Source organism: Pomacea canaliculata, linkage group LG12 (assembly GCF_003073045.1).
Source record: "Pomacea canaliculata isolate SZHN2017 linkage group LG12, ASM307304v1, whole genome shotgun sequence".
In the NCBI taxonomy this organism is placed as follows: domain Eukaryota; kingdom Metazoa; phylum Mollusca; class Gastropoda; order Architaenioglossa; family Ampullariidae; genus Pomacea; species Pomacea canaliculata.
This window is the reverse complement of record NC_037601.1, coordinates 3,939,527-3,967,373: the sequence shown is the minus strand read 5'-3', so window position 1 is coordinate 3,967,373 and position 27,847 is coordinate 3,939,527. Positions and strand designations below refer to the sequence as shown.

The window sequence follows — 27,847 nt, the reverse complement described above, 5'->3', positions numbered from 1 at the left end:
ATCCTATAAAACTGCATGTGCTTATCATTTTAAATCCAAAATGGAGTCTGTTATTTGATCAATCATCTTTTTCTTCTCCACTGTTTCTCTTTCAGTTTGCTACTATCATTATGTATTGACATTTGGGCCATATAGCTTTTATTTTCAGATTCATATTTCATGAACATGATGAAATCACAGAAATGTGAATCATACTTTATTCATAATCTGCATGATTCTGGTGCTGATGATAAATGATAACTTGTACACATCACTGCCTGTTGAGATTGACAAGGCAAAGCAGTGCAAGCTCCATCTGCTACAGCTACACTGCTGCTGTTATCTGTTCTTCATATACATTGATACAGCTGGCCCCTGGCCTGACCTTCCTAACACAAACCATTCTTGTCTTTCTACTGTCTTTTTCACAGGTGCCAATGCTGATGCAGTCCAGGACACCTCAGGGAGCTCCTTAGCGCTCCCCCCTCTAATGGACACGCCATCTTTTCCTGCTTCAATGGAGGAAGGTTCCTCCTTAAACAAGGATGCCATGAGAGAGATTCCACAACTAGTTCCCTCCCCTCCAGTAACCCCACTGACACGTGCCAGTCCAGGCATGTCTGATGCCGCTGGCTCTGTCTCACCACACCATATGGGCATCGTACTTGGAGGCACGTCTTCTCAGACTGTGTCTCCCTCTGCTCATCTGTCCGCCTCTAGTCTTGCTCAGTTGCCTCCCTTGGATCATGGGTCCGAACACATGTACAATGGCTTCCAGCGGGGTCATATGAACTCCCCACCTCTCTCCTTAATGGTTGGACCACCCACTTCAAATTCTTCAACTTTCAAGCAGGAAGTTATGTGAAGCAAGCCCAATGCATAGAGGAAATGCAAACTGAGCCAGTGAAGCTAGAGGTAACAGTGGTTAGAATCACCAAATGACTCTAGGAAACACCACTTGCAGTTAAAAAGGTCACTCAGATGTATACTGAGAGACATGGAATTCAGTGCAAGCTATGAGTCTTCAGGCCATGAAGAGTTTGACAATATCTCTTTAGTTTTTCGTGTACAGATGAAGTACCACTTAGCCTAAAAAAAAGTATATATATATCTTAATATTGGCATATGCCATCATCTTTTAATTAATAAATTCCTTAATCATAATTATCATACAATGGAAAACTGTTACTTTACCATGGTGTTGTCTGTCATCTTTATTATTGACATTTGTGACTTGATGGCCCCTTTAGTTCATAAAATGTTATCATACTAAAGAGTTACTATGGAGAATGCACATTACTATTCACACTATACAGTGCAGCAGTGAGTTTTGCTCAGAATTAGCTTTTTGCAAACTACACGATGTCCGATGTGCCTGTTGGACAACTTAAGCAATGAAAGTGTCTTGGAAATCTGTGATGGAAAAATGAAAGCCTGCAGGGCAGGAACATTATTATTAAAAACAATGCAAAAGGGAATGCTGTGTTTTGCAGGGAGGGGGTAATATAAAGTATTTTATACTGTCTCTTTCTGTGATGACTGTATTTTAAAAAAAATATAATAGGAGAAAGTTATCTGATACTTTTGATAAAGGCTGTATATTTTTCACATTTTAAATAATTGTTGATCATGAGATGTGTGCAGAGCACACAAACCCAGAGTGCCTATTTTGTGTTAACAAATGTTTGTGTCCTTTTGAAGGCATAAAGGGTCAAACATTGTTCATTGCTTAATTTTCCTTTACAAGAATTATGTGATGGTCTGGAGTTGTTTTTCTGCAAATGTAGTTATTTCATAAGTGGTGCATTGTTTGTTTTTTTCAAGAAGCAGATAATCACTGGGTGTGACCTGTGAATAACTAGAGTAGTCTTTTAAACTGATTTTTTTTTCCTCAGATCTTTAAAGTTGTGTAATAGTGAATAATGCTCACTATGAATAAGAAATGTGGAACCTATGTGATTTATTTTTTATCCAGCAGCAGGCTTTGATGTGGAGACAGGAGGAAGCTTGATGAGGATCTAAGTGTTTCATCTAACATGTTGATATGCACTTCACTCAGAGCATTTCTATTTTTGTGGGAAAGGTTTTGGTTACAGATGTAAAAATACTGCATTTAAATGAAACTTTGAAACTTCAAAATTTGAACATGATTTTGGTTTCATAAATAATACATTTGAAATATCACAGTATCACAGCGTGAATAAATGCACTGTACATTGTCCATGAGCCCAGTCCATTAAAAGTCCAATAATTGTTTCAGTCTAGGTAATTTAAAGATGATTGACAAGTTTAGGGCTTAAGAAGATTGCAGAGAAGTCAGAAAATTTATGTCCATATTAGTATGTAACTTTTTCTTGTTAATATTTATAAGATACTAATATACTTCAAATAGTAACATATTTTTTGTGCCATATTTACTTAGTCCCGTTTATTTCTTATACTTTCTTTTGTCTTGGTCTGTGATTTTCTGATGAGGATCTCTTTCTCTGAGAATGCTATTAACATACTGGATTCAGAGCACAATCCTAGTCATCCCCTAACCTTTAATGTAGTAGGGTTCAGGAATCAAACAGTCTGGGTGCGGCGAGTTAATTCATAATCATATTTACTACAGTCGTTTGGTTGTCAAAATTAGTTTTAAGTGAGAAAAGAAAAGGAGACGGAATAAACAAACAAAAGAAATCACAACAAACTTAATGTAGGAAATAATTGCAGCCATAATAGAATTATCAGATTTTTTTCATCACCTTTTGATTATCAAAAATCATACCTAGCAAATAATTTAATGCACGTTTTGCTAAAATTTTTCATTTAGATATTAGCAATCACTTGATAGGCATCCTGAAACTGTTTCCATAATTTGCTCACTACATGTAATAGTCATAATTTTATTCACTGTTCAGATGTACTTGCTCTTTTAAGTTTAATTAACTAGTCACTTTAGTTATGTTTGCTTTTAGACTTTTGTGGTCTAGAATTAGGGCATTCTTCTGTTCAGGGGTTCTTACGGGTGTTACCCCTTTTTTCCATTCTAGTGTTTGATGTCAAAAAAAGAAATTACTCCTCAATACACAACTTTGAAATTGATTATAGTATTACAAATATTGTAATGAAACATTGATTTGATATAGCTAGATTGTACTGCTTTTATCATATGGTCTTTACAAGGTTAGCATCCAGATTTTTTATTTATTTGAAAGCTGTATTTTGTTATGAAATAATAGCAATATGCTGTTAAATGGGGATACCATTTTCATTTTGCCATCTTGTAAATTACATTTTAATAAAAAGCTTGAGTTCAGTATAATTTTATGAATCACTGTATTGGGTTTTATGTAACCATACATAAGTGAGTGTATAGATGTTTGCGTGTGTGTGAGAGAGGTATGGAAAATGACTCCAGCAAATAAATGAACCAGACTTATATGTAAGCACATTATAATAAGTCACATCTGTTTTCACTGCATGTCAGTCGATTGTTTTGCATTCATGAAGGCACCTTTAACTCCTTAAGAAATATCTCTGGATGCAGTATTCTTGTACTGTTACTGTGAGATAATTGAAGAGAAATAAGACCCAGCCCTTCATGTTTTCTTCATGGTTTGTTTATTATTAGTCAGATCTCTTATTCCATTCTTGTAACTATCACCCTCAGCATGTTTAATCTGGAGAAGGCATTTTGCACCATTGTGTAACAGGTATCATTACATGAAATAAATAATTGTTGACTATTTTTGTAACTTGAAGGGTTTGACATGTTGTGCATTATGTGTGTTTATGTGTGTGTGAGAGAGAGAGGAAGACAAGACATGCAAATATCTGGAAATCTGTAAAGATGTGTGTGTGTGATCAAGACCCCAGAACAATGGAGACCATCAGTATGTTAGAACTTGACTCTGGTTTCACCAACCAGGTGAAGAATTTGTTTTTGTTTTGAAGTGGGGACAAGGCACAAGGGGTGCAGTTAAAAGACAGTTACTTCCTCCAGTATAACCAGTTGCTTGATCCTGCATGGCAAATATCAAGTGAAACAATATTCTGGTTGTTTGATTACTGCAGCATGGTGGCTTCTTGCGGGTGGTTCATTTTATTCGCTGATCATTTATCATTCTACCCAGTGTCTCTTCCTTTTCTGGCGCTGTAACCTCATTTTCTGTTGGAGTGGTATGTGTATGTGGTATGTTGGTAAGTGCACTAACTTGGATCGCATGTCAACGGGTCACTGATTAGACTAGTGGATTTCTGAAGATATGGCGTTTACATGTCTGTCATCGCTGCGAATTTTGTGCGATGAGCTGGTCACAACTCATTTCATTCCACCCACATCCCTCTCAAGTCTCAACCCTTCCCCGTCTCCTGTTTAGGTACAAACTTCCCGGAGCTTTACCAGGCTTTACTGAGCTACACTATGTTAACCGACATACTTCACTGAGCGTGTAAGTACTGAGGACTCATCCCAGTGTTGTAGTTAGTACACGAGGGTTTTGTTTGAACCCACTGTCGACTGTAGAACCCATGATAGGAAGCCAGGGACTGACCAGATAAACGATAAGAAATACAGAAGAACTCTCATTGCTATCACTCTGTACAATTACAGCAAAATCGATCACTTCAGTTCTCTAATTACTTCGATCACTTAGTTTGAAACTTTTCTCTGGAATTAACATAATTGTTTGTGAGACGAATTACGTGTTTGGACATAAAATCTAGCGAAACACATGTTATGGGGTAGAAGAAATTTCGAAAGTAACAAACGTTTGTTTTAGAAGCAGTTTTTTTTTTTTTTTTTTTTAAATTTTTTTGGCAGGATGATATAATTTCTGAAAGTGGTGTGTTTTGTATAAGAAGTGTGTTAGAGTTCGAACGATACATATGGTTTACTGCATATTTCAATATTTCTATCCGTGACCTCGTTGGGGCTACTTCTCCTTATTCCCGTTGTACTTTTTTTTAGAGATGTTTTTGATAAGCTGTTTATGGGTATTCATTAAAGCCAACAGCTTAATGTCACGTGTACTATATTTCTCCACCGCCCACCAACCATCACCGCACTGACATGTAAAATAATTTGATACAAATCTCACAGAAATAAATATAATTGAATTACTTTTATGGCCAGATTTTACTGTCGCCCTCTTGTCCCTAGGATGCACTTTCCCGCTGTGGGTAACGGTCGGTCGGCGCTGCTCGCTTGTGGTCTCCCGCCACTCCCCTCCCCTATCCCTCAACTGTTTTGAAAAGACGGATTGTGAACTCTATGGTTTTTTAAAGAGGCATTCTACAGACAAGTCTATGAACAGCTCGGAAAATACAGACCTTGTTGTAACCCCGCGGTAACATAGCTCAGCTCGACAAATGGACATTCAGCACGCTATTCCCTCATCAATCTCAACGACATTATCAATATGCTGTTAGATGCTATTATTAACATTTCGAAACCCTGAACAGTTCCCATCGGCAAAACTTTGCGGGAAAGCCCAAATATGAATAAATTAATATTCGAGGAGTGTTTTAATAATAATAATAATAATATCGCACCATAACTCGGCCCTACGGGCAAGCTCATGGCGCTTTACCAAACAGACACAATCACAGATGCACACATGATAACATACATAAGTGATGTGTATAGAATGTTATATGGGAGGACGGATATGCAGCCAGAAGCTACTCCCAGCTTTCTCCTATCCACACTACAGCTCCAGTCAAGTACCCGACTGAAAGAATAACGGGAAAACAGCAACTGAGGTGTGCAATAGTGAGATGGTAGATAAGTGTGTGTGTGTAAATGAATGTTTCTATATGTGTATGTGCAGATGTGCTATGTATATGTATGCGCATATGTTATTTGTGTGTGTGTGTGTGCAGACGCGCCTGGAGATATGCGCGTGGGTGGGTCTGGCGAGTGCCAGGCATATTAATTTCAGTGAAATTATTCATGTCGTTTGGGATTGTCATTGCATACTATCCTGGGGGTAAAAGGAGTATACAAAATTGCCCCCCAAAAAAAACAAACAAAAAACTGGTAATAGTTGATTGTTTAATAGACGGCTGTCTGGTCTGCTTTATTCACTGTCAAAGACATCGTTCAGAGTAGCCTAGAAGTGGACAGAGCAGAGCTGGCAAATGTAAAAAGTGAACTGACCCATCGTGCAGAACCATGGTATTCCTGCTGATATAATTTACTTTTTATTTATTTATCCAACTTATTCATTCCATCTTCTATTTGTGCAAGTACTGCACACCACGAGCTAGATCACTATTGTAAAGCGCCTTCAGCCTGCCCTTAAAGGTGGAGATTCATCATCATCATCATCATCATCATCGTGCACCTAATACACATCATCAACAATCATCATCATCATCATTGCCGCCGCATAAACTGATCAACAGCGCATTTAAGCACGAACACATTCACACAAAGAGAATAGAGTGTTGCCGTCTTTACTGACTAAACAAACAAGACAACAAAACATGCATTATAAAACGTGTTGTGTCAAGTGCCCGACACTGGGCCTCATTTTGGTTTCTTTGAATCTGTGTCAGCATCTGGTCATCCTACTGAAGCTGTAAGACTAAGTTCATGGTTCCAGAGACGGTAAACATTTTTTTTTCTGTTGGCAGGGAAGGATCTGAACCTTTGGTATGCCAGACCTTGCTGTATTTTTCATGCAAGCCAACTGTCACCCTCACATCTCTCAAACAACATCGTTAGGTCCAACAATGTAACACATAATGAAATAGCTGTCATACTCTAAGATGTAAGTGGTTCAGTTTAGGCCACCAAACACAATCATTGAGCACATTTATCTTAAATAATTGTCAATTGTCTGAATGCATGATGTCTACTTGTCTGGGCGCCCTTATGAAAGGACAACGGTACATTAAGGTGAATATTGAATGAATACCCGTAAAAGATTATTATTTATTTCATATGCATATTCCTTTCTTGAGGTCTTTATAGTAGGAATTACATTTAACTTATCCATTCTCTGCTAGAAATTATTTTTACAGCATGATTTACAGTTCGTGTCGGAAAAAAGTTTTGTTGAAAAATTCATGACTCTTAAAGTTGGTTTTCGTAAAGAAAAAAAAAGTTTTAAAGAATTCAATACAAGTGCTTTTTATTGAAACGGAGGAAAACTTATTGTGTCTTTGATGAAAAAAATTTGTTTACCTTTCAACGCCTACTGCCAAGCTAGAAATCTTGTAACCAAACTCTACAAACTTTTTAAAAATATCGAATTTGAACTAGTTTTTTCACAAGAAAGTACCTCTGAAAAATAACACTTCATTCCGGTAAGATAAATAGAAGGACATTAAAGCTTCAAATGAGCAGATGAAAGAAGACTGTTATCGAGGGCTTAACGGAATCAAGCGGCTTGCTAGCGGCTAGTTTTTCATTCATGGCAGCAAGGAGGAACGATGGAAGGTTTGGCCTACCTTGCTCAGGCTGCCTGTCTTTTTTGTCTCGATTTTCGGATAAAACTTGTAATTCAAGTGCGCTTATGGTCTCCCCTTCTGTCCTTACCCGTGTGATGAGAGAATCTTTGTGAACTGACTTCACTCACGCACATTCACACCAGTACAATCACAAACTAGTATATTCACCAACATTTCTGAAGACAGGTAACTCGAACCCAACAAAGTGAGTCCATCCTGTCTTTGTGGCCACACTTCTTTCCTGACACCTCCCGGTCTTTCAAAATGAGCATTGGCATGATAGTTCGAGTGGTTGTTTTGTCTTAAAATTAAAAACAACAACAAACACACAAGGCATGTGGACCACATGAGGGGAAAAAACTCACACATCCACAAGATCCGTGACGAAATTGCTTCCCCCTTTTTTTAAGCAAATGTATCAAATAACACAGACCTTCAGGACAATCTGTCACCCAAAACACTCACGTAGCAGATCAGTGGTGTAATCAAGCGGGATGATCACTCAATCACACGCCATTTTTGCACTGTTCACGTGCGCTGCGAGTTCACACGAGTTCATACGTCACGAACTCTCCACTTCCGTTTTGTAACTCCACGTGCAGTTCGGGTAGATATAGTCTGTGGCGATTGGCTCATTTCAGTCGTCAGTCTTTGTTGTTGTTGTTGTTGGTATTTTTGTTGCCGTCATTCAGTCGTGCTGTGCAGAATGTCGTGAAATGGCACTTCCGATGTTCCAGTGTTCCTGAATCTGCACGGAAGACGACACAGTACTTTAGTTTTCTTCCTACAAACTTTCACGCATGAGAGTAGAAAAATCCAATGAAACGTAGTTTAGTAAATACACGACAGAAATATTCGACTCTTAAAAGTTTAGTCTTCCAAATGTCTTGACTTGCTAAGTCACCAAACATCAATCTCGACTGTAATACTTTTGTGAATTTAACAAACGATTTTGAGCATCTGTATCAGGGATAAATGGTTTACCCCTTTTTTGCACATTTAAGTGAAATCTCAAAGCACATCAAAAATCAAAACATTTTTCTACATACGATACAAATATAAAGGGAGGGGGAGATCATTGAATCGTTACTCCTTCATAAGTTTACCCCTTAATTACACAAACCATTAAAGATTCACTTGGAACAGTAAATGTATATTTAAAACATTGGAATTATTTGTCACAAACACTTCTAACTGGTTAGTAAATATCTTCCGGATCAAAAGTTGTAAAGTGTTTGATATGGAGCAAAACTTAACCATGACACTGATTTTTTTTTTCAGTGGGAATAGGGGATTGTTTATTAAATGTTCTACATTTCATTATCACTTGATTACAACTCGCTTGTGCATGCTAGCGACTTGTCACATGAGTGATGTCTCAAACTCCTTTTTCCATTGTTTGGATACCTGGTAGATGTTGTAACATCCGCAGCAGAAGATGTACTTGAGAGTCTTCCTGAAGTAAGGGGAAATAATACAGTAGAGGATGAAGTTGACGGAGAAGTTAATGCCCTGCATAAAGTTCATCACGGCCTCGACCGTCATGTAGGTGTAGCTGTTGTTGGTGTTGGTGATGCGTGCGGCGTGTATCACAATCTCGGAAGGGGCGACGAGAATAAGAAACATGAGAACAATAGCCACAAGCGTCACCGTGATCACGTGACTGGAGTTATCCTGCCGGTTGTGGTGCTCCTGCTTGAACTTTTGCCGCATCTTGTAGGAGCGGTAGATCTTGCGGCACAGGCAGACATTGAAGTAGATGAGCAGAACGAGGGGGATGAGGTTGCCCACCAAGGCCCACAGGCTGCGGTACACTGTGTCCAGCTGTGACGAGTCCCAGAGAAACACTTGGATGGGCCTGAAGTGGATGTAGGCCAGTTCCGCCAGCGTGGCCATGGTGGGGGTGCTTAGCAGCAAGGGCACGCCATTCGACAGGTTTGTCATCGTGTGTCTCTCCATCGGCGATGCAATGCCCACCCGGGTTTTGTTGTCGACGCCCAGGACACCTATACCCACACGTTCTTCGTTGACGCCATAGCTGCTGGAGGCTTGTAGGGCGGTGTTCATCTGCACCCTGGCTTTGGCCGCCAGCACCTGCGGGCACACCTCCTGCACCTCATAGCGCCACAGCACCGGGATGTTGAAGACGAAGGAGAGAATGTATGTGAGCACTATGACGATCTTAATACGCCGGGTGGTCAGGTAAAGGTCCTGCCGCAGCGGGTGGCAGATGGCCAGGTAGCGCTCCAGCGACATAGCCACTGTCAGCCACGTGCTGATCATGATGAAGACGTTAATGACGGCGGTGTTGTAGACGCGGTAGGTCAGTAGTAGACCTTTGCTGTCGTACAAGTCGTTCTTGGGCAGGAACATGGTCGGGAAAGCGAAGATGCAGAACATGAGGTCGCTGACGGCCAGCGAGATGAGACAAAGGTTGGCCGCCTGCTCCAGGGTGCGGAACGACTTTTGCAGCTTGCGGCGGGTCAGGATGGTCAGGTTCAGGACGTTGCCCACCATCCCGAAGACGCAGATCGCCGGAAGCATGAAGCCGTAGATCACGTGACTGACCTCTTCGAAGAGCTCCTGTGCGCGCTCTCCACCCAGGGTGTGGTTGTCGTTCTCTGTGAGATTGAGGCACACCATGGCGCCGCTGGCAACACAAACAAAATTGAAGGCTGAGTCAGGACCGTGAAATACACATCTTGCACACAAATGAACCGAAGCCGCGTGGAGAGCTTATCTAAAGAACAGGCAAGACAAAGGCAGGATTAGCAACATGAAACTCAGATGTGAGACACAGGCGAAATAAAGGCATGTTGGCTGGCACCTGTTGGCACGAAACACGCATTTTGAAGAACATCAGCATGTTTATAGAATGACAAGTCATCTGACACACAGGCGAAACACGGCCGGATTGAACGAGTACCTGAAACACGTATCAGAGACGAAGAGACAAAACAAAGCAATGATTGAAATCCGTATCTGAAACACAGAAAAAAAACCCCAAAGGATTAGCATGAAATGTCTGTATTATCACGAAATATATTTTGATAGCACGAAGAACAGACGAAACAAGAAAGTTAAATAGCAGCAGTAACTTTGAGAATCTGCTTCACTGATAAGTCAATAAGCACCAGCATTTAGTACCCAACAAAACAAATACACAACCAATTAATTAGAAAAAGATTCATCTTTGACACCATACTCAACGAACTGCTTAAATAGTAACCGAAATGGTTACAAATAATATTAAGACGCACACAAACCATTTTTCAGTATCGATATACAAGAATATAATATTTAAAGTATATTATTTGTCAAAAATGATATTCTTCTTGCAACTTGGCCGAGATAGCGATGAAAGGCGGGTCAGCGCTTATCGAACTCTTGACCTTCTGACCTCCGACCCCTGAGAGGTGCACAGAAGTGTAAACCTACGGTACAATGCTGGTTTAATCTCTCTAATGTCAGACGTGGACTGACACGATTCACACTCGATGTGAACAATATACAACATCTTTTTCTCACAATCAAGGGATGATAGTATGGAAGGGGAATTGACACGTGCACAAAATGCATGCAGTGCGCATCAAGACATCAGAGGGAGGCTTCAAACCGTAAACCGCACTTTTGACATCGACAGAGGAAAGAGAGACAGACGACATACATAGAGGACGAGGTCACGTGGTCGTTTATCAATGTGATAGCTGGGGACAATGGTGAAAGACAAGTATTTTATCTTTCAGCAGCGAGACTTTTTCTGCGAATGCAGCCAAACACTGCACGTGCAGACAGTAAATTCTGGGAAACAAAGTTCTCTTGTCTTTTTGTTGACAGAAATGGACAGAGTTTTTCTGGACCCAATGGTAACGCACTCTCCTGCCCTGACAATTGTTTTCATTCAACGCCTTGAACATTTTTTAAGGACAGGTCTTGTGCATTGTTTGTCCTAGGAATTGCCTGATTTGTTGTGGAGACACAGGTCTGCACTCAGGACTTTGATTTTGGTGAGCATTCAAAGGCTTACATGGCGGAGTTGGGATGGAGTGGTTCACACCTCGACCTACTGTTCTTTGCCAGCCCATCTTTTGCTTGAATCGGATGATATAAGGGAAGATTTTTTGTCCAGTCACTCTTGTCTATCTTTATCCAGTCAAGAGATTATTGGGGGCCTCCAGTTGTAGAGAAGACTATACAACCTCGCGGTCACATATTTATTGTGTTCAAAAAGCTTGTGATCAACAAAAAAGCAGGTCAGGGACGATGGGGCTCAAGGGTTCCATGTCTCAAGCGATGATGCGAAGCTGTTGCCTGGTCTTACTAACACCAACATGTGTCCAGCTGTTGCTTCAGCACGAGATCATCGGATCAGATTTGTAATTAATGACCATCACATTATTTCGAGCCGATAGACACAGTATTTAACAAGCTCATGTTTTCTCACCTGAAGGGAGTAAAGGTGTAAGGTCCTGGGGGCCTGTCGATCGTGTTTTCTCGCCGGAACCTGTGCGACTACATTTGTCAGGACCAGCTCTACACTCGACGGTCTGAATGGATATACATGGGTGGATGTCTGTCTGCTGTCTTGCTCTCTGTGTCTAAGTCAAAGACCATTAGAACTGTGTGTCCATGGCAACCATTGTTATAACTGTGTCTGTTCTCTGTTACTGAAACACATTTCGGTCTTGTGGGCCGCTTGTTGGGGCAGAGTTAACTCTTCATGCCAGCTCAAGCGTAGTTATCTTTCCTTGATGTTAGTCTTCAGCTGTGAAATCATGTGTAACCGCCATATACTGGAGGTGAGTTGTTGCCCGCTGACAGACACAATGGTGCCGCCTGCTCCAGTAATGAGTCAGTTAGTGTATGCAGACAGTAAATGTCAAGAACTAATGTTCGTTTGTAGGGAACTCAGAAAAGAATATGCCAAGAAATAAATATTTGTGTCTAATATTATATGTCTTTCTTTTTTTTTTCATACATAATACATGTGTATGTGTGTGGAATTCGAACGTACATACAAGTCCATACACATACACGCACTCATGTGTGTCAGCGCATATTCATGAACCTCAACACGTATACCAACTGTCTTTCTCTCTCTCTCTCTCTCTCTCTCTCTCACACACACACACACAATATACACAAAGACTGCACACATCACACACCCACACAGTGACGTGAACATGAAGAGAACAGAAGGGTGACGGGAAGAGTTTATGTCCTTTTTGTCATGTTCTCTGTACTTAATGACACACGCACGGACTAAAAGTAATCATGACACATGTTGTAGATACTATATATGTAGCTATGACACATGATAGATATCGTCATGACACAAACACCCTGACACAATAGTTTACTCTCACTCGTCCTTCTCGGGGATGGGAATAGAGATGGACTAGATGACACCTCACACCCCATCGTTGGTCTTTGGCTCTCAGGAACATCAATTTTTATCTAGAAGCTCTAAAAACTGTATTAGATGACAACGCACTGAGTCTTCCTTTTTTTTTTTCTTCGTACAATCCTCTCGTCTGTAGAAGAGATTTGGAGAAGGCAAAGAATGGTATTAATGAATTGCATTATTGTGTTCCTCAATTTGCAAGATTAAAGAGTGAACTGATTTTTCTTGAGTATCTAGGGCTAGGTCTGTCAGATCATAACGTTACTGAAAAAAAGAAAAAAAATGTAACGAATTAATGATCACATAAAAAGGAAAAAGCAGAAAAAAAATTATAATGAGTATCCTTCTTTTCTTGCTTTTGCCTCCACCCGCCGTCCTTTCCTACCAGCTCGCGCACGTACAACCACCCAAGAAGTGACAGACAAGAATATTTGATCCATCCAACCACTCCGAGCATGAAGCACGAATATTTGTGCCACTCATCACATGGTCTGTGAGGTGAGAAGCCCTTTGATAAGGACGGCGAGGGACGGAAGATGTAGTCCCAGGGGCGCTGTCAGCGGGATGGCCAGAAGGACCACGTGGTCTCCGTCTGACGACAACTTCTGAACTTCCTGCTCCTTCCTTGATGTATTGTCTCCATGGCACAGACCGTCCACAATGGCTGTATTTTTCCCGCAGGCTTTATGACCCTTTGTTAATAACGGGATCAATACCACACTCATCTCTTTCCTTCCTTTCTTTCGTGGAATCCACACGAAGTATAAGTTAACCGAGTCGGACTTTATTATCAGATGTTACACAAGGACTTCCCGTGGTCAGTAAAAGGTCAGATAGTCGGAACTGATTTCGTTTGGACGGAAGTGAGTTGAGTGGGTTGAGGGAAACCTTTAAGGAAGTAGAATAGACGAATGGATGGAAAGAAAGTCCAAGACAACAGACTATAATTATTCTTCCACCCATTTATTTCCAAACACATAGTCAGGGTATTAACACATTTGAGTGATTCCTTGCCCGCCATGGCCGTGATAACGAATTGATGCCATATTTGTGGGGCGGTTTTTCTTCTGGAATTGATTTCCCGCTAGTGTACTCATCGATTCGTTTGGCCAGACTTTGTTGGAGCCCTCTGTTAACCCTCAAGTTAGTCTGCTTAGACTAGGGCCCGATGTCAGGAACTGTTTGGAGGGACGAAATCGTGTGTCCTCACGAAGACCTTTCATCATGTCGTCCTACCATGGACCGAACATAAGCGATATATACGGTCCTGGGTCCCACCCTGCTGCTGACGAGAAATAATCATTAGGAAGTCTTTACCAGACAAGGTTAAAGGTCTAGTGGGGTGCAACTTTTTTTTAAAAGCGAACCTAGCTAAATTCTAGCTTCTGACATTTTGGGGGCTGCACCGATCGTCTCATGATTTGTGGCAATGGTTGACCACCTGAAAATGCAAATAAGAATTGTAGCGCCCTATGTTCGGTGTCTTCCGAATAGAATAGAAGTATTTGTTTTCTGATTTTTGGAAATAATTTCTTGCGATGAACAAAATACATTCAATGAAATAAAGAGGCGAATGGCGCGGGGGCTGGTATTTTACTTCCCTGGATCTTTATGAGCTTCTTTCTGCAAACACTTATGATTCCGAAGGACGTGGTTGACCTGCTTGTCATACAATCATGACAAACGATGTCTCAGTGGCCCCCACGCAGGCTATTTCAAGGAGTGGGGTTTCTCAGCGGTCACGTGCTGTTGTTACAAAGTGTTTGTGCCTACCTCACGTGGTTACGATTAACAGGGATTTTTTTTTTACAACATACTCCGCCACTGGAGCTTTGCGTCCTTGACTCCTTGGTCCCGCCAAGGTTACACTCTTGTTAAAGGTGAAGGTCACAGAGCCTCCTGGCGGGCATGGAATACACAAAGGGGAACAACCGCCTATGTCCACTGCCTCTCTTAAAAATCTGGATTCCTGGATGGGGTGGAACAGTTTTCAAGTCGGGGCTTAAAATGTTAAACTTCTGCTCTGAAAGCTCGATCCGCTCGACCACACGTCTCCCTTGTATTTTGAAATAAAACCCCGCGCGGTTGGGAGAGAAACGGTTTTCTACGTCACACATACGGTCACGTGGTGCTGGTGTGAGCCAAGCCTCCATCTCGGGTGGCAGGGATTAGGTCAGACCTGGGCAAAGGCCGGCCCGCCCGCCAGTATATATACTATATATACAGTATTGGGTAAAACTGAGTTAACTATATTAGTCCGGCCCTCTAAAACCATCCCAATTTCTCATGCGGCCCCTTGGGAAAATTAATTCCCCACCCCTGGATTAGGTTAATCATGGGTGGCGAGGGTGAACTGTATGTAAGCCGCAGATCAAAGAAATTCTCACGGGCTTGATGGAGATGACAGTCGTAGCAAGTGGACCGTTGCTTCACGTGTCCTTAGAATGCACGAAGTTATTTTAGGTGAATGTAAATAAAGTGTCTACTCACGTCTGTTTTTTGTTGTTTTTTTTTGAGGTGGCAAAGTGGTGTCATGTTTGTGGGTGAGTGGCATGCCAGGTGCTAGTCCTGCTCCTTAAAGCAATATTTTTACAATTCTTAAAAAGAGAACAAGCAACACCTACCTAATAACACTTTCTGATTTCGTTTTTACGTTTTTCAAGCATTTCTTTCAGGTTGTAAAGAACTGGTACCGAATTTCAGTGCTTCATCGCCTCAGTTAAAAGTGACTGCTGTCTCAGAACACTTCTGACTAAAGAGCTGGAATTCATGTTGAGACTATAACCCACCTGGTGGCTAGTCTTGGGGCTACCTCTGTCCTGGGTTCAGTAATGTGTGGGTTTGTCTGGAGCGAACAGGTTCTTATATATGTCTGATAGCTTGTGCTCGTTCACAATTTGTTCTAACTTTCTAAAATTGTTTTCAAGTTGTTGCTGTTAATAATATCGGGGAAATCTTCGGAGTATCAACTGTGAAGGAACAACAACAGATTGAAGGAACCTTGATCAGCAACAATCTTGGTGCTGAGAAGATTGTGTTAAAGACCTGTCAGAGCGCTGTCTTGACTAGCAGTATGTTAAATACTTACTAGGATGCTATGTATTCTCTTGTCTCCAAGGTTTTGTAGTAGAAGCCTTCATTTGACATCGAAATCATCACGGCCTCCTCAAAAACAGTAAAATTCTAATTACAAGGTTCATAAATTGACAGAAAAAACACACACACAGAAACTTGTCGTGAGGATTGCTCGTGTCCTGAATTCAAATCACACAATCAAACGGTCACTTGCCTCCACACGAGGTCTTTAAGCTCAGTCTTACTGTGGAATGAAATCCACCAACAGTCTTAATCGAAAGAGACGGAATGGTCCGGAATCCATTTGACCACAGACTGCATCCAGTAATGCAATAAAGGAAGAGAATAAACTGCTAGAGGGTCAGAAAAGCCGAACGTGATTTTTCCGTCTCTCATTTTGTTTATTGATAGTCTGCCAAACGAAGATCCACGAGGAAAGGTAAAATGGAGAGAAAAAAAAAAAACCAAGAGAAATTTACAGGAACCCGTCGAGTAGCAAACAACTCTTAGGTTTCTTCTTGGTGTCAGTTAACCAGAATTTCATGAAACACCTTGTGGAGGGGAGAAAACCTGGCTCTCGGGTTGTCCATCCTGTGCCGCCATTGTCCATCAACTGACTGCAGGGTGGAGACTGGAGTGAGAATCTCTTGATGCTCGGACTGAACTCTTGCTTGAGTGTCTTAAGCTCAGATTATCTCTCTTCTAAAGCCTGCCGGATGAACTGTTGTGATATGATGATGTCTGCACACATTATCCACCTCTCCAATGTTTCATCGCACCGGGTAGACCGTGTCAATCAAGTGCACTCGGGTGGGAGCAAAGCTGTAACCAGTTCCAGTGGCAGACTTAATGTTCTGAAGGAGTGAAATGTTGCAACGTTTGATTTGATGATGATGATGATGATGATGATGATGATGATGACGACGACGACGATGACGACGACGATGATGATAGGATCAGAGTGTACAGCAAGTAGTGACAAGCAGACAACTTGCAGGTTGTCAGGAGTTAGCACCAAAAGATTTACAATCCTTCTCTGCTTCCTTCTCCCTTCAGTTGAATAATTGATAATGTGTTGGAGGCTTCGTCGATGTTTGTGTCGGGACCACCATCGGAGGATGGCTGCCATGAAATGGCATGAAAACTCGTTAACACATGTTTCTTGTTGGACCAAACACATTGCTTGGCAGAAAAAAGAAACCTGAAATCAAAGTCAAATAAGTGCAACTTTAAAAATTCGTATTGAACTCAGTTTAAAGAGTTTTCTAGCTTTTACCATCCAACGAATCCGAACTCCAACTTCTTCATTACAAGAAGAACAGAACTTCTGTTTGAAAAGAGGTTTGTAGGGTGCGTGGGAGGTTGGACTGCAAAGCCAATGAGATATTAGTGTTAGAGGCTGAAGATAGCCTGCTTGCCTCTCTGTTTTATTCTTTCCTTTCCTCACTCACTAGCACGCAATACGTCCATGCATGAATTCACAAAAAAAGCGACTGGTGATTAATGTTGGCCGCCCCACGCAGGCCTGGGGTCACGTGGGTGAGGTGAAAACAGTGATGGATGAGGCGCTATCTGCACGGAAGCACGGGGAAGGCAGGGAATTTCTTGCAGGTGAAGATCTCCATCAGGAACTTTAGCTTTGAGCAGTTCTTGTTCTTGGAGGTAATAAGGGATGACATGATGTTCACGTGGGTAAACTGTCAACGAAACCTCTTTGGGTAGGTGTAAGGGGGAGGGTAAAAATAACCCGCAGTTTTGCTTTTGAGGGGAATCATCAGCATCAGCATCAGTTTGTTTAATTATACTAATAATATTTTGTGCTTTATTAGAGATGTTAATCCAAAACCTTAAGCAAGTCATTTGTCCATTCCGTGGTTTCTCTGTCTCTACAAAGTGGCCAACAGTGTAAAGAATTTGAAACTTGTTTATTTAAAAAACAACTTTGATATAAGAGGCTTCCGGTGAATTAATTTTGTTCACACCTTATACCGATGGATCCCTTTATGACTGTAATCAGAAGCTGGTGAGTAGGCTTGGTTCTCTTCAAAGTAAAATAAACGGAATTTATTACCATTTTCCAGTTTAAAATATTCCTTTGTTCACCTCAAAGAAGTCTGTTACCGTAAAATGCGATGATTTCTCAATATCCTCTAGGGAAGATAAAAGATAACGGTTCAATAAACACGAGGCAGTGGCACAAGGATATACTTGTGAAAAGCCAGAAAATAGTCCTTGCTTGAAGTAAATTTAATTGTTTTTTTTCCTAACAGGAGATGCCTGTATTATTCCCTCACAGAATCTGGACATTGTAACATTTTGCAAGGAAGTGTCATCAGGATATTCGAGGTTTGGCAGACTGTCAGGGTTTAGAAGGATTTCACGATATCTTTTCATTAGTTTCTACTATCTGGTCGTTTACCACAATTTCAATCGAAGTCCCTACAGTTGGATTACTGAAATTCTGACCGAGTGCTTTGAAAGCTGTCAGAAAAAAGAAAGATTGGAGTTTTTTGATTATTCCAATCACGACAGCCTGCGAAAGATTTTCTTTTTCCTCAGTTTCTACAAATGCTTCAGTAATTATTTTTTAATGTATAAAGTGTCATCCGTCATCGTCCACAGCTTCCTTGAAGGGACACAATTTCACTTCTTTTCCTTCCCTTCCATTCTTCTTTCAATCCCTCTGTTTAAACCGTCCTTCCTCCACATTTACATGTTAGCAGGTAGAAACACTTTGTAACACAATTATTTGTCATCATCTGTCGCCAATACACATCGTCCTGCCACCGGCAAGTATTTTTGTCAAAACTCGATAACAGATCCCACGGCCATGTTCAATTGCTTGGAGGATGGATTACATCCCTCTTCCGCCTAACACAACCTTATCTCACCTTCCTTCTGTGAAAATATTATTTCAACAAGCTTAGTTGTCCATAGGTTTTTTTGTAAATATTTTATTATTTTCCCATTGCTATCCTCCTGTAAGATTTGTAGCTTTTCCATTAAAGCGACTAGCTTTTGTCTGACATAGGAACAGGCAACAGAAAAGGAATTCACTTGTGAATAATTTCTGAAGAATCAAGCTGATTTTGTTTATTTACACACAAAGTCTCGATCTCTGTTTGTTCAGGTTTGTGTCATTTGCAGTCAGTCCGTTGTTGACAACATTCAGTTCTGTATTTCTGTCTCACCTCAGAGAACCAGCTCGGATTTTCAGAATTTAGGATATTTTGTCTTAGAAGCTAAGTCCTGGGTGGTTGTTAACACCTCAGACTTAAGGATGATATGATAAACTCGAATGATTCATCAGAAGTCCCTCACACTGTCTGACAATGCCTGGAGCCATCAAGTGGACTTGAGGGATGTTCCATCTAACAATATCATACGATACCTCTTCAGATGGTAGATTTTCAATTAATCGTTTTAGAATGAAGAGACCAGGTTCAACATAAAATCCGTCACTCCCACATAATGATCAGAGTTATTGCCCACTGTAAAAATGGATTTCTTACCAAAACAAAAACATCAGCGTTTGTAAACACATGTCTCGGAAATGTTTTTAAGCTTTGTAGGGCTTAGTATTATTGAAAGCAGAAAAAATTAAATAATGTGTTTTTCTTTGTAACATGTGTTTGAATACTTGCAATCATTTGATTAACATTTGTTGGCCTCACACTCGTTGGTGGGAAGAACAGCCAGTTGTTTTGCGTGTTTAGACATCGAGTTACAGACATCCCTCCCTCCGTGGACAATATGACATGGAACAGACATATTGGCAACATGTCTACCACAATCTACAGAGCAGTTGCCTATTACAGTCAGACTTGCTCTCCGACAGACACATTACTACTGGCCAAACCATCGTGCTGTGTTTCAGGTCCCCATTCCTCTGATTGTTTTGTTTGTCTGCAATACCTCAGCCCCGTGACTGAAGGTAAAAATGGCCGCCTGCCCGGCGCCTGGTCCCCCATGATGAAGTCTCCGCCCTCTGACATGTTTATAGGACGAGTTGCAGACGAAGTAGTGGACTTTGCTAACACAACAACCTTCACACCCACGACTAATTCAGGACTTCGTTTATGTCCTGATGTCCAGATTATAATTTGTCATTTATCATTGAGCAGTAAGTAGAAACAACATTTATCTCGGGGTTAGTTGTTTGTGTGGGCGATGCTCATCTTCTCTACATTACTGCCACACCTCCTCCAGCTCTGTGAGAAATAATGTACCCGTTGGACAGCAAGGTGGATGAAAAGAAGGAAGTTGGATCACCGGGCATTGAAGTAGCTTTTGCGCATGTCTCCGACCTCTGACCTCTTTACGTGGAAGTCATAGACTTCATAAAGACTTGATATCTTCTGAAGTCCGATGACATGCTCACATTTATATACAACATGATTATTTTTATTTTGAGATTTTTTTATCATAATTCTTTTCTAAAGAATAAAGTGTTTTCTTTGACTTTTTTTATTGTTTGTTGGTATAGACGTTTGTTTTGAATGTCTGACTTTCTCTCCACCTGGGTGATCAGCTATTTCTATGTGTATCCTTCAGGGTATGAGCCAATCTCCCCAAAGTCTTGTTGAATATGGATGTGGCTAGATAGCTTATCATCAACATTCTACTGTTTCGTGTAGTTACGCAGCAGGCTTTATTCTTGTTATCTCGGTTTACATGGGGCCAGCCAGTCACAGTTGTTATGTGTACAGAGAGATGCCCACAGGGGCTTAAGCACAGATCTTGCTGGGTTCCCACATTCTATATCAGACATTTTTGTCTGGAGGCCATTTACAGGAGAATGTTTCTTCTTACACTCAACTGCCTTATGTTTCTTTATTGAATAAATCGATTGGTATTCTTATTATTGTGTTTATTCTATCTCTCCTCATGGTTGTTTGTTCGCCCACGAGGATGAAAGACATGGTTGCTAGGTTACAATTTGTGAAGCACGAGGCGCAAATAGCTTAAATGAAGATTCAGTTCTGTGAACTGGTTTAGTGTCGGAGATCTTTATTGAACACATACGCCCCTTAGAAAGACAAAAAGAAGAAGAAGCAAAGAATGAGAGAGAGATGTGAAAAAGTGACACGTCAGACTTTCTCTGATGTGAGACGAGACAACCTCACAACTCCTCAGATTCTTGAGATGTTCAACCACAATCGAAACTCAATCTGGGACATCATGAAATCGGTGATTAAAGACCTGGGTGAAAGAAAACACATCAAAAGATAGACGGTTGAGGCAGGTCCTGAGGGGTACTTTGATGGCAGAATGGTATCGTGGGCAATACGAGCCAAGTCCAAATGAAAGGGCAAGAGAGAATTAGGCAAAAATGGGTTGTAGGGGATTGTCATTAAAACAAAGGCTAGAGACCGCACAGATAAGAGCAGGCCATGAGTCCACATCATAGAGTGTGATTTTTTGTCCTTCGTCTTTTGTAGTCTGCTGGCTTTGTTGGCTTTGTCAGGACAATCTCAACAGCTTTGCTTCAGAGTTTTGATGTCCAGTGGCAAATAAAAGCGAGCTTTAGTTAAGCACCACATTTGCAATCTACATTCCTTGAAGAAAATGTTTGGCTTCAAGCTTTCTTTAGTTGAAAGAAAAGTGGTGAGTCAGCCCATCACCCATATTCATCTGCACAAGCTTACCAAGCCTTTGTCCCATCTGTTCTTCGTGCTCAGCCCAAATCTTCAGCGTCCTCCATGAATGATAGATGATGGCAGAGTTCTAAACAACTATGGAGTAGTTCTGAAAATTGGAATCGATGTTTACATAAAGAGAGACAACAAACAGCATCTCTTAAAATCTGGAAAATAATAATTATATTTTTTGAAGGTTTCTAATGTCGGCCTCACATAGAAATCTCACGAACCAGGGATCCGTGTCCAGTTTACTCGTTCACCTGAACATAAAATTTGAGATTCTCACGTACATAATTTGCATCTTTGTGTAGAATGCACTCACTTTCCCTCTTCTCCTTCAATACCTTGTTTTATCTGTCGATTGTCTGTAAAGCAATTCGGTAAAAGGAATTATCAGAGAAGGAAGAAAACGCTCTTTGCACATGAAGATGAGAATTACAAAGTTTTAACAGTTCCTGTGTGAACTCATTGAGTTAAAGTAGACATAGAAAGGTCAATACCCGGTGCTTGCTATTGGTTATTTGGGAAGAATTATTGTCAATTTTCCGATTCGGAATCGTTCTCACGGAGCGATGAAATGAAAGCTAGCTCTGAAATGCTGGTATTTTTCTACAGGGCTATTACCGCCGCCAGCGGCTATTTTGACAGAAAAAGGGAGATAATTTCATAGGTGAAGCAACCATTATTGAAAACTACAATATTAAATCATCACCTTCAAAGACGAACCGGTAAATTAAAGCCCAAGTGTGATAGACCAGATGAAGAAGCGTCCATAATTGTAGTTCTGAATCGGCTTCGGTATTTTGTATATTATATTTATCTAAACTACTAGAATGCCAGACCTGAAATAATATCTTTGTTTCATTAGAGCAGGCACACACACACACACACACAGAATGTCATTATTACAGATGAGCTTCATACTCATGTCACACAATGTATCAGAGAACATAAAGTGAGACCGCCACGATTGCAGAACTTTGGGCAAAGGGCGACTATTCCTAAGGAAGGCCTTTTATCTCCCCAGCACATGAGAGTAATGCCGCTAGGGGACAACTAGCTTTTCATTACCGGCATTACGTGAGAGGCCTGCACAAGTGCACCATGGGAGACTTTATCCTTAGGGAAGAGTCAGTCATTTGCTTTAAACGTAGACCAGACCTTTTAGAATGCTAATTTCTATGACCTATGGAAATGAAATTAAAATGAAGTGGTTAGAGGAGTGGGCGGAAGAATATGTTCATTCCAACGAGCCGCAGCTTCCGCGAAATGATGTACCACCCAGGGTCCTGTGCAGATTTAAGATGCTTTACAAAGATGTTGCATTAAAAAGCATCGATCGAGGAGGGAGGAGGAGGAGGAGGAGAGATGGCGGTAGCAGAGCCTTTCCCTGCATCCCCCTGAAATGAAATTTGAGGTCTTGAAGGCCATTTTCTGTGTAATGGTTGGTGTGGGGCATTCTACATTGAAATCCTGTCAAACATGTCCCTGTTGTCCGTGACCGTTAGGTGAACTTGATATTTGTCCCCTTCCTTCATTTCTGTCCATCGCAGTTCTCCTTTGGTCAGGTTCGTCCGAGACTGCGTGTGAGGTTGAACCTTTTGCACCAGCTAATAAGCTTCATTTTGTCGACTAGATGAATGAAGAAACAGCAATAAACAGGAAATATATCTTTTACATTTTACATTTCTCAAACACTGAATAGATAAACACTTTGGACTATAAATAACCGCTGAACTGTGAAAGCTTTAAAGCAAAACCTTGTAATGCCAGATGGGTGCAAGAAGTTTATTTTTGCGTGACGGGGATGTGTTGCTGTGGTGGTGGTGTGGTGTTGTGTTGGTGTAGTGGTGGTGTGGTGTGGTGGTGAGAAAGGAGGGGTGAGGAACCTTAAGAAGACAAAGGGCTCGTAAGGGGAGCCTTAGATGCGACTGTTGCTGCAGCTTCTCGTGGCTTCATCTAATCCCTCACGAGCTCACATCCCGATGCAGTTTATAATAAAAACTCAGAAATTCATGAACCAGACCCTTAGAAATGGAGACATGAAATGCTGTATATATTTCAGAAGGCTGCACCTTTTGATGACTGGAACAATCACCATCAAGCAATATAAAGACAGATGGTCAGAGATTGATGTTTTAAAAAATGCACTAACATTGAGTACAGACAACAACTTAACACCACCTTGTACACTTTAGAAAGTATCAGGATCTGGTTTTAAAAGAAGAAGTGTGAAACAGCATCTTGTTGAAAGCCTACAAATCCTTCAATGCCAAGCAGCAGATGTCAAGGTGTGGGCGGGCCAAGCAGACCTGCATCATGAAGCTAAAGTGCAGCTCAGAAAATGGAGGAGAAGATATATGAAACATCTCAGACTAAGAAGAATGGCTCCCTGTAACCAGGCAACATAGTTTCAAATAACACATCAGGTTGACGAACACTGCCTCAAGTGCTTCAGACCTAAGATACACTCTAATAATATTTTGCTGTGGATAATGTGCTCTCTTACACAGGGTCGAGCATCTTGGCCAGCAACAGGCTGCGCGTGCGTCGTCCAAGTCAATGCAAATACAAAAAGTCGTCTCTGGTAAAGACGCATGTTCAAGTAGAGTCCTGCACGCGACGGCAGCACGTGCTTTGACCCTTTAAGAGGTCACGACTGATGATAATTGAACGTAGCTATGTACACCTGTGAGAGTCTGTGTACCACGTGTACACGAGAATGTATGACGATCCACTCGACTCTTGTCTTTACTGAACAGACACAAATCATTGCCCTCATCCTGATTCTCTACTGTCCTCTGTGTGTGTGTGTGCCTGTGTGTGTCTGTGTGTGTGTGCCTCTGTATATATATATGTGTGTGGCCTCAGGCTCCAGTGCCGCCGCGCATGTGTGGACTGCGCGAGATCTCGCGTAATTTCCTCATCACAAACATGGCGCCCGAAATGGAGTCTGTCCAATCTGATTCTACCGACGGCGTCGGAATTGAGGCTACTGCCCATGATTTGCCGGATACGTGATAAAAAAGAAGATTTGAAGTACTTTGGGTGAGAACCTAGTTTCATTTGGATAAGGAGCCTGTCGTTTTCCGACCAATATTGGAGAGGAAGGACCCTCCATCCTGAAGGCTTCACGTAGGAATATAGAAAAATCTGATTCCTTATTTTTTGGTGATATGGAAAAAGCTGATATTGTTGTCATGGTGTTATGCCAGTGAGGCTGTAATCAGACTTGTGTTAGAAGATTTGAATATTATTGAAACTTCGAAGAAGAGCGAGGTATCAATAACTGATCATCCGCAATAAAATCTCTCAGAAGAATTTTTTTTCAATGACTTCAGGCAATTTTTTTTTAAATCGCAGTTTATAATTGCTATATTCAAAGTCTTGAATCACAGAGAATAAAAAGTATTATTCACTCAAATTTGATAACATTTTGCGGTGAATTCAACCAATCAATCCAAGCCATGAATTATCTACGATTCTCATTGGCAGCGATGATGATTATTTTGTGGACGAATTTTTCTGCTTAATGAATCTTGTTGCTTGCACTTCGTCCTGAGAACAAAGCAAACTGCCAACTGACAGCCTCCGGTAGTCCTGTCTCACTGGCACTTAATTGCTCTTTTGATAAAAGAAAAGCTTTATGGATGTCTTCATGCAAGGTAGACAACCGGAAGAGATGTCATCAGAGGCATCATTTCCGTGACATGATAGCCAGCCCTAGACACGGTCAGTGAGGTAAGATTGAGCAGGACATGACAATCACTCTCAGGAATGAGCAAATGAGGATGTCAGTGGATTGCCGGACTTGTTTGAGTCGACGGTTTGAGCGCCATCTACACTGGATCTCGTTGTAAAAGGACATTTAATTCTCTTTGGGTAATGGACCAGGTTCCCGACTTTCCTCTTCCTGCCTCCCCGCCAAATGGACATCACTTTTTTGTTGTGAAACTAGAGCATTAAGGTCACGAGATAAAGCAAGTAGGTTCCTTAAAAAGGCAATAAAAGGCTGAAGGGGATGTGTGTTTTATTTCCCGAAGTCTTATGGACCCGAAGCACGTTTTGGTCCTCAAGATAATAATAAAAAAAAAACCCAGAACGATCTAGATATTTTAAGACAAGAAAATTGTTTTGAGAAGAATCAGCTAATTTTTATTAAGACGGGACCTTAAAACAAAACAAAACAAAAAAAAAAAAAAAAAAAACCAACAAACAAGCTAACAATCTGTCAAAGTGTTCATGTTTACAGGTTGTTTTTTTTTTCTTCATCATTCTGTATACAGTTTATTTGATTTCCTCCTTCCTTTCCAATCTCTTCTCAATATAGAGTAATATATTTTTGCTATCAGTATTATCTAAAAGCACAGTCGGTATTTCGAGTTTGAGCAGGTATACATATCAACTTTTCCTTTCCTAAGCTTGAACACGTATAGTCAATAAACTCACCTTCATTTTGCTGGGTTCACAAATAAAGTTCCTGTTTACATCAGTTCTTTTGTAGATTCTCGTGATGCACACATCAATAATTTTAATTATTTTAGAAGGCAGCAGATGCCCCGGACCGTGGGTCAACATTTAAACTCCCTTAGCGTCTTTCCAGACTCGGTTCGCTGAGTTCCGTTGGCAAACTTTATAAAAATCAAAATAAAAGAGTAAATGATAATGAAAGAGGGAATCAAGCTGAAAGTTACCCCCCTTACTATCCCCGTCCACTGCTCTCTCTCTCACGCGGGTGGAGGATGATGGGAAGGGGAAAGGTCAAGTGTTGTGTCGTCACACAGGTCATGCCACCCGTGTCTTCATTTCCACAGCATGCTCTCAAGAGATCACAGAGAGAACAAACAGACCAACTCTATGCTAGTCCGGCACCCAGTCCATTTTTTTTTCAATTTCCGGCCGCCATTTTATGTCGTCACTGGAACTAGTGAGCCACTTCATGGAGCAAAGTTCATTGAGAGAGCGGAATAATCTGTCTGAAACCTGTTCGGGGCGCAAGGAATTGGGATTGGTGCTTGGTATGGTCTTTTCCAAGGCGATTCCTCTCAACCTTCATCCTTAATCTCTGTGAACGTTCAGTAGCCAAGTGAACTGAAAACCTCCAGATTATACTTATTTCCATTTATCATTTGCAGGGCTGTAAGTGATGGAGTCATCGTCTAGTGATTTGAAAGCCTTGTTAATATTATTCTTCGTTCATGAACTCCATTTTGTCCGTATTTTACGGTTAGTGTCAAGTTTAACCGAATTATTGTTATCTCACGAGTGTTAGTCTCATCTGATCGAGCTTGATATGAGGGAACAACACACTAACTGAAGGATTGTTTAGTTCTGGGACAAAAGGTTTTCGGATATTGTTCAATGATTTGGAAATACTGGTTTCTGATTGTCATCTGCTTGTATCAGATTGCAATTGAACAAGTTATCGTCTGTTAGTCATCGCGTTCATCGGGGGTATACCTACTGGCTTTTATATTTTACTGGAACCCCTTATCTTCAGGATAATTGTTTGTTTTGCCAATTGTTTAGGAAGCAAAACGGGGTCATGGACAGATCAGCCATGACTGACCAGTGTATCAGTAGAGGATGAAACTAAGACAGGTGTTCTCTTGATCATTAAATTTGTAAGCTTCCTTTGGAACCGGAAACAAACATTCAAAAAAAAAAAAAAATAAAAAATAAATATAAAAAAACTAACAGAGAGATAAAGAGAGAAAAATCTAACAGTTGTAAAAAAGTGATTATTCTTCCCTCCATGTTGAGTGTAACAGAACTGTCAACATTTCCCTGTTTATTACAGTTTCCTCTCTTTTCGAGGAGGTTAAAAAAGTAAACTTTTAGTCTTGTCCTGATCCCCATACTTCTCGAAGTCTCAGAATTATGCCTGGCCGATACTGACTTGTATCCTGATTATATTCACAGTCCTTCGATTTCTTTGATAGGAGACGATCGCATCTGATCACTGGCAAAGCCATCAAGAAAGACACTCGTTGATTGGTTGACCGGAAGAGGACAAGAGTTCTCTCCCAGAAGTACTTTGAGCCGTCAGCTCGAGGACTTGGTCTCAGACACAAACAGCTTTTGTCGACAGAGAGGTGGTCTCGTCCTCCTGATAATGTCTGGTGAGTGTATCTTACAAGTTGCTGCTGTCCCCGGGTGGACCTTCGAGAAGCGATGTGAAGAGCTGGACACGAGTGGAAACTTTGAAGAAATGATCTTTTGCTCCTTCCCTCTCATTCACACTCTTTTGCTTTGTCTTTTGCTTTGAAGACCAGGGATAACACACCTCTGCTACAGTTGTTGC

At 41.0% G+C, this 27,847-nt stretch overlaps 2 protein-coding genes across 9 annotated transcripts in view; one reads left to right on the top strand and one right to left on the bottom strand.

Moving 5' to 3' along the window:
• Positions 1–3,719, top strand: part of LOC112576626 (hepatocyte nuclear factor 4-gamma-like) — a 38,784-nt gene extending 35,065 nt beyond the window's left edge. For all 6 annotated transcript variants that reach the window (XM_025259226.1, XM_025259225.1, XM_025259227.1 and 3 more), the window contains one exon: positions 411–3,719. In XM_025259226.1, coding sequence (XP_025115011.1) covers positions 411–844 — 434 coding nt within the window. In that variant the 3' untranslated portion in view covers positions 845–3,719. The remainder of the gene's footprint in view (positions 1–410) is intronic.
• A 2,436-nt stretch (positions 3,720–6,155) lies between these two features.
• LOC112553148 overlaps positions 6,156–27,847 on the bottom strand; it is a 58,544-nt gene continuing 36,852 nt past the window's right edge. For 2 of the 3 annotated variants that reach the window (XM_025220172.1, XM_025220174.1), the window contains exons 2-3: positions 8,830–10,072; positions 6,156–8,170 (exon numbers count right to left, since the gene is read on the bottom strand). In XM_025220172.1, coding sequence (XP_025075957.1) covers positions 8,111–8,170; positions 8,830–10,065 — 1,296 coding nt within the window. In that variant the 5' untranslated portion in view covers positions 10,066–10,072 and the 3' untranslated portion in view covers positions 6,156–8,110. Of the gene's footprint in view, positions 8,171–8,829; positions 10,073–11,866; positions 12,228–27,847 lie in introns of those variants that run through there. The other variant, XM_025220173.1, reaches the window with a different exon arrangement.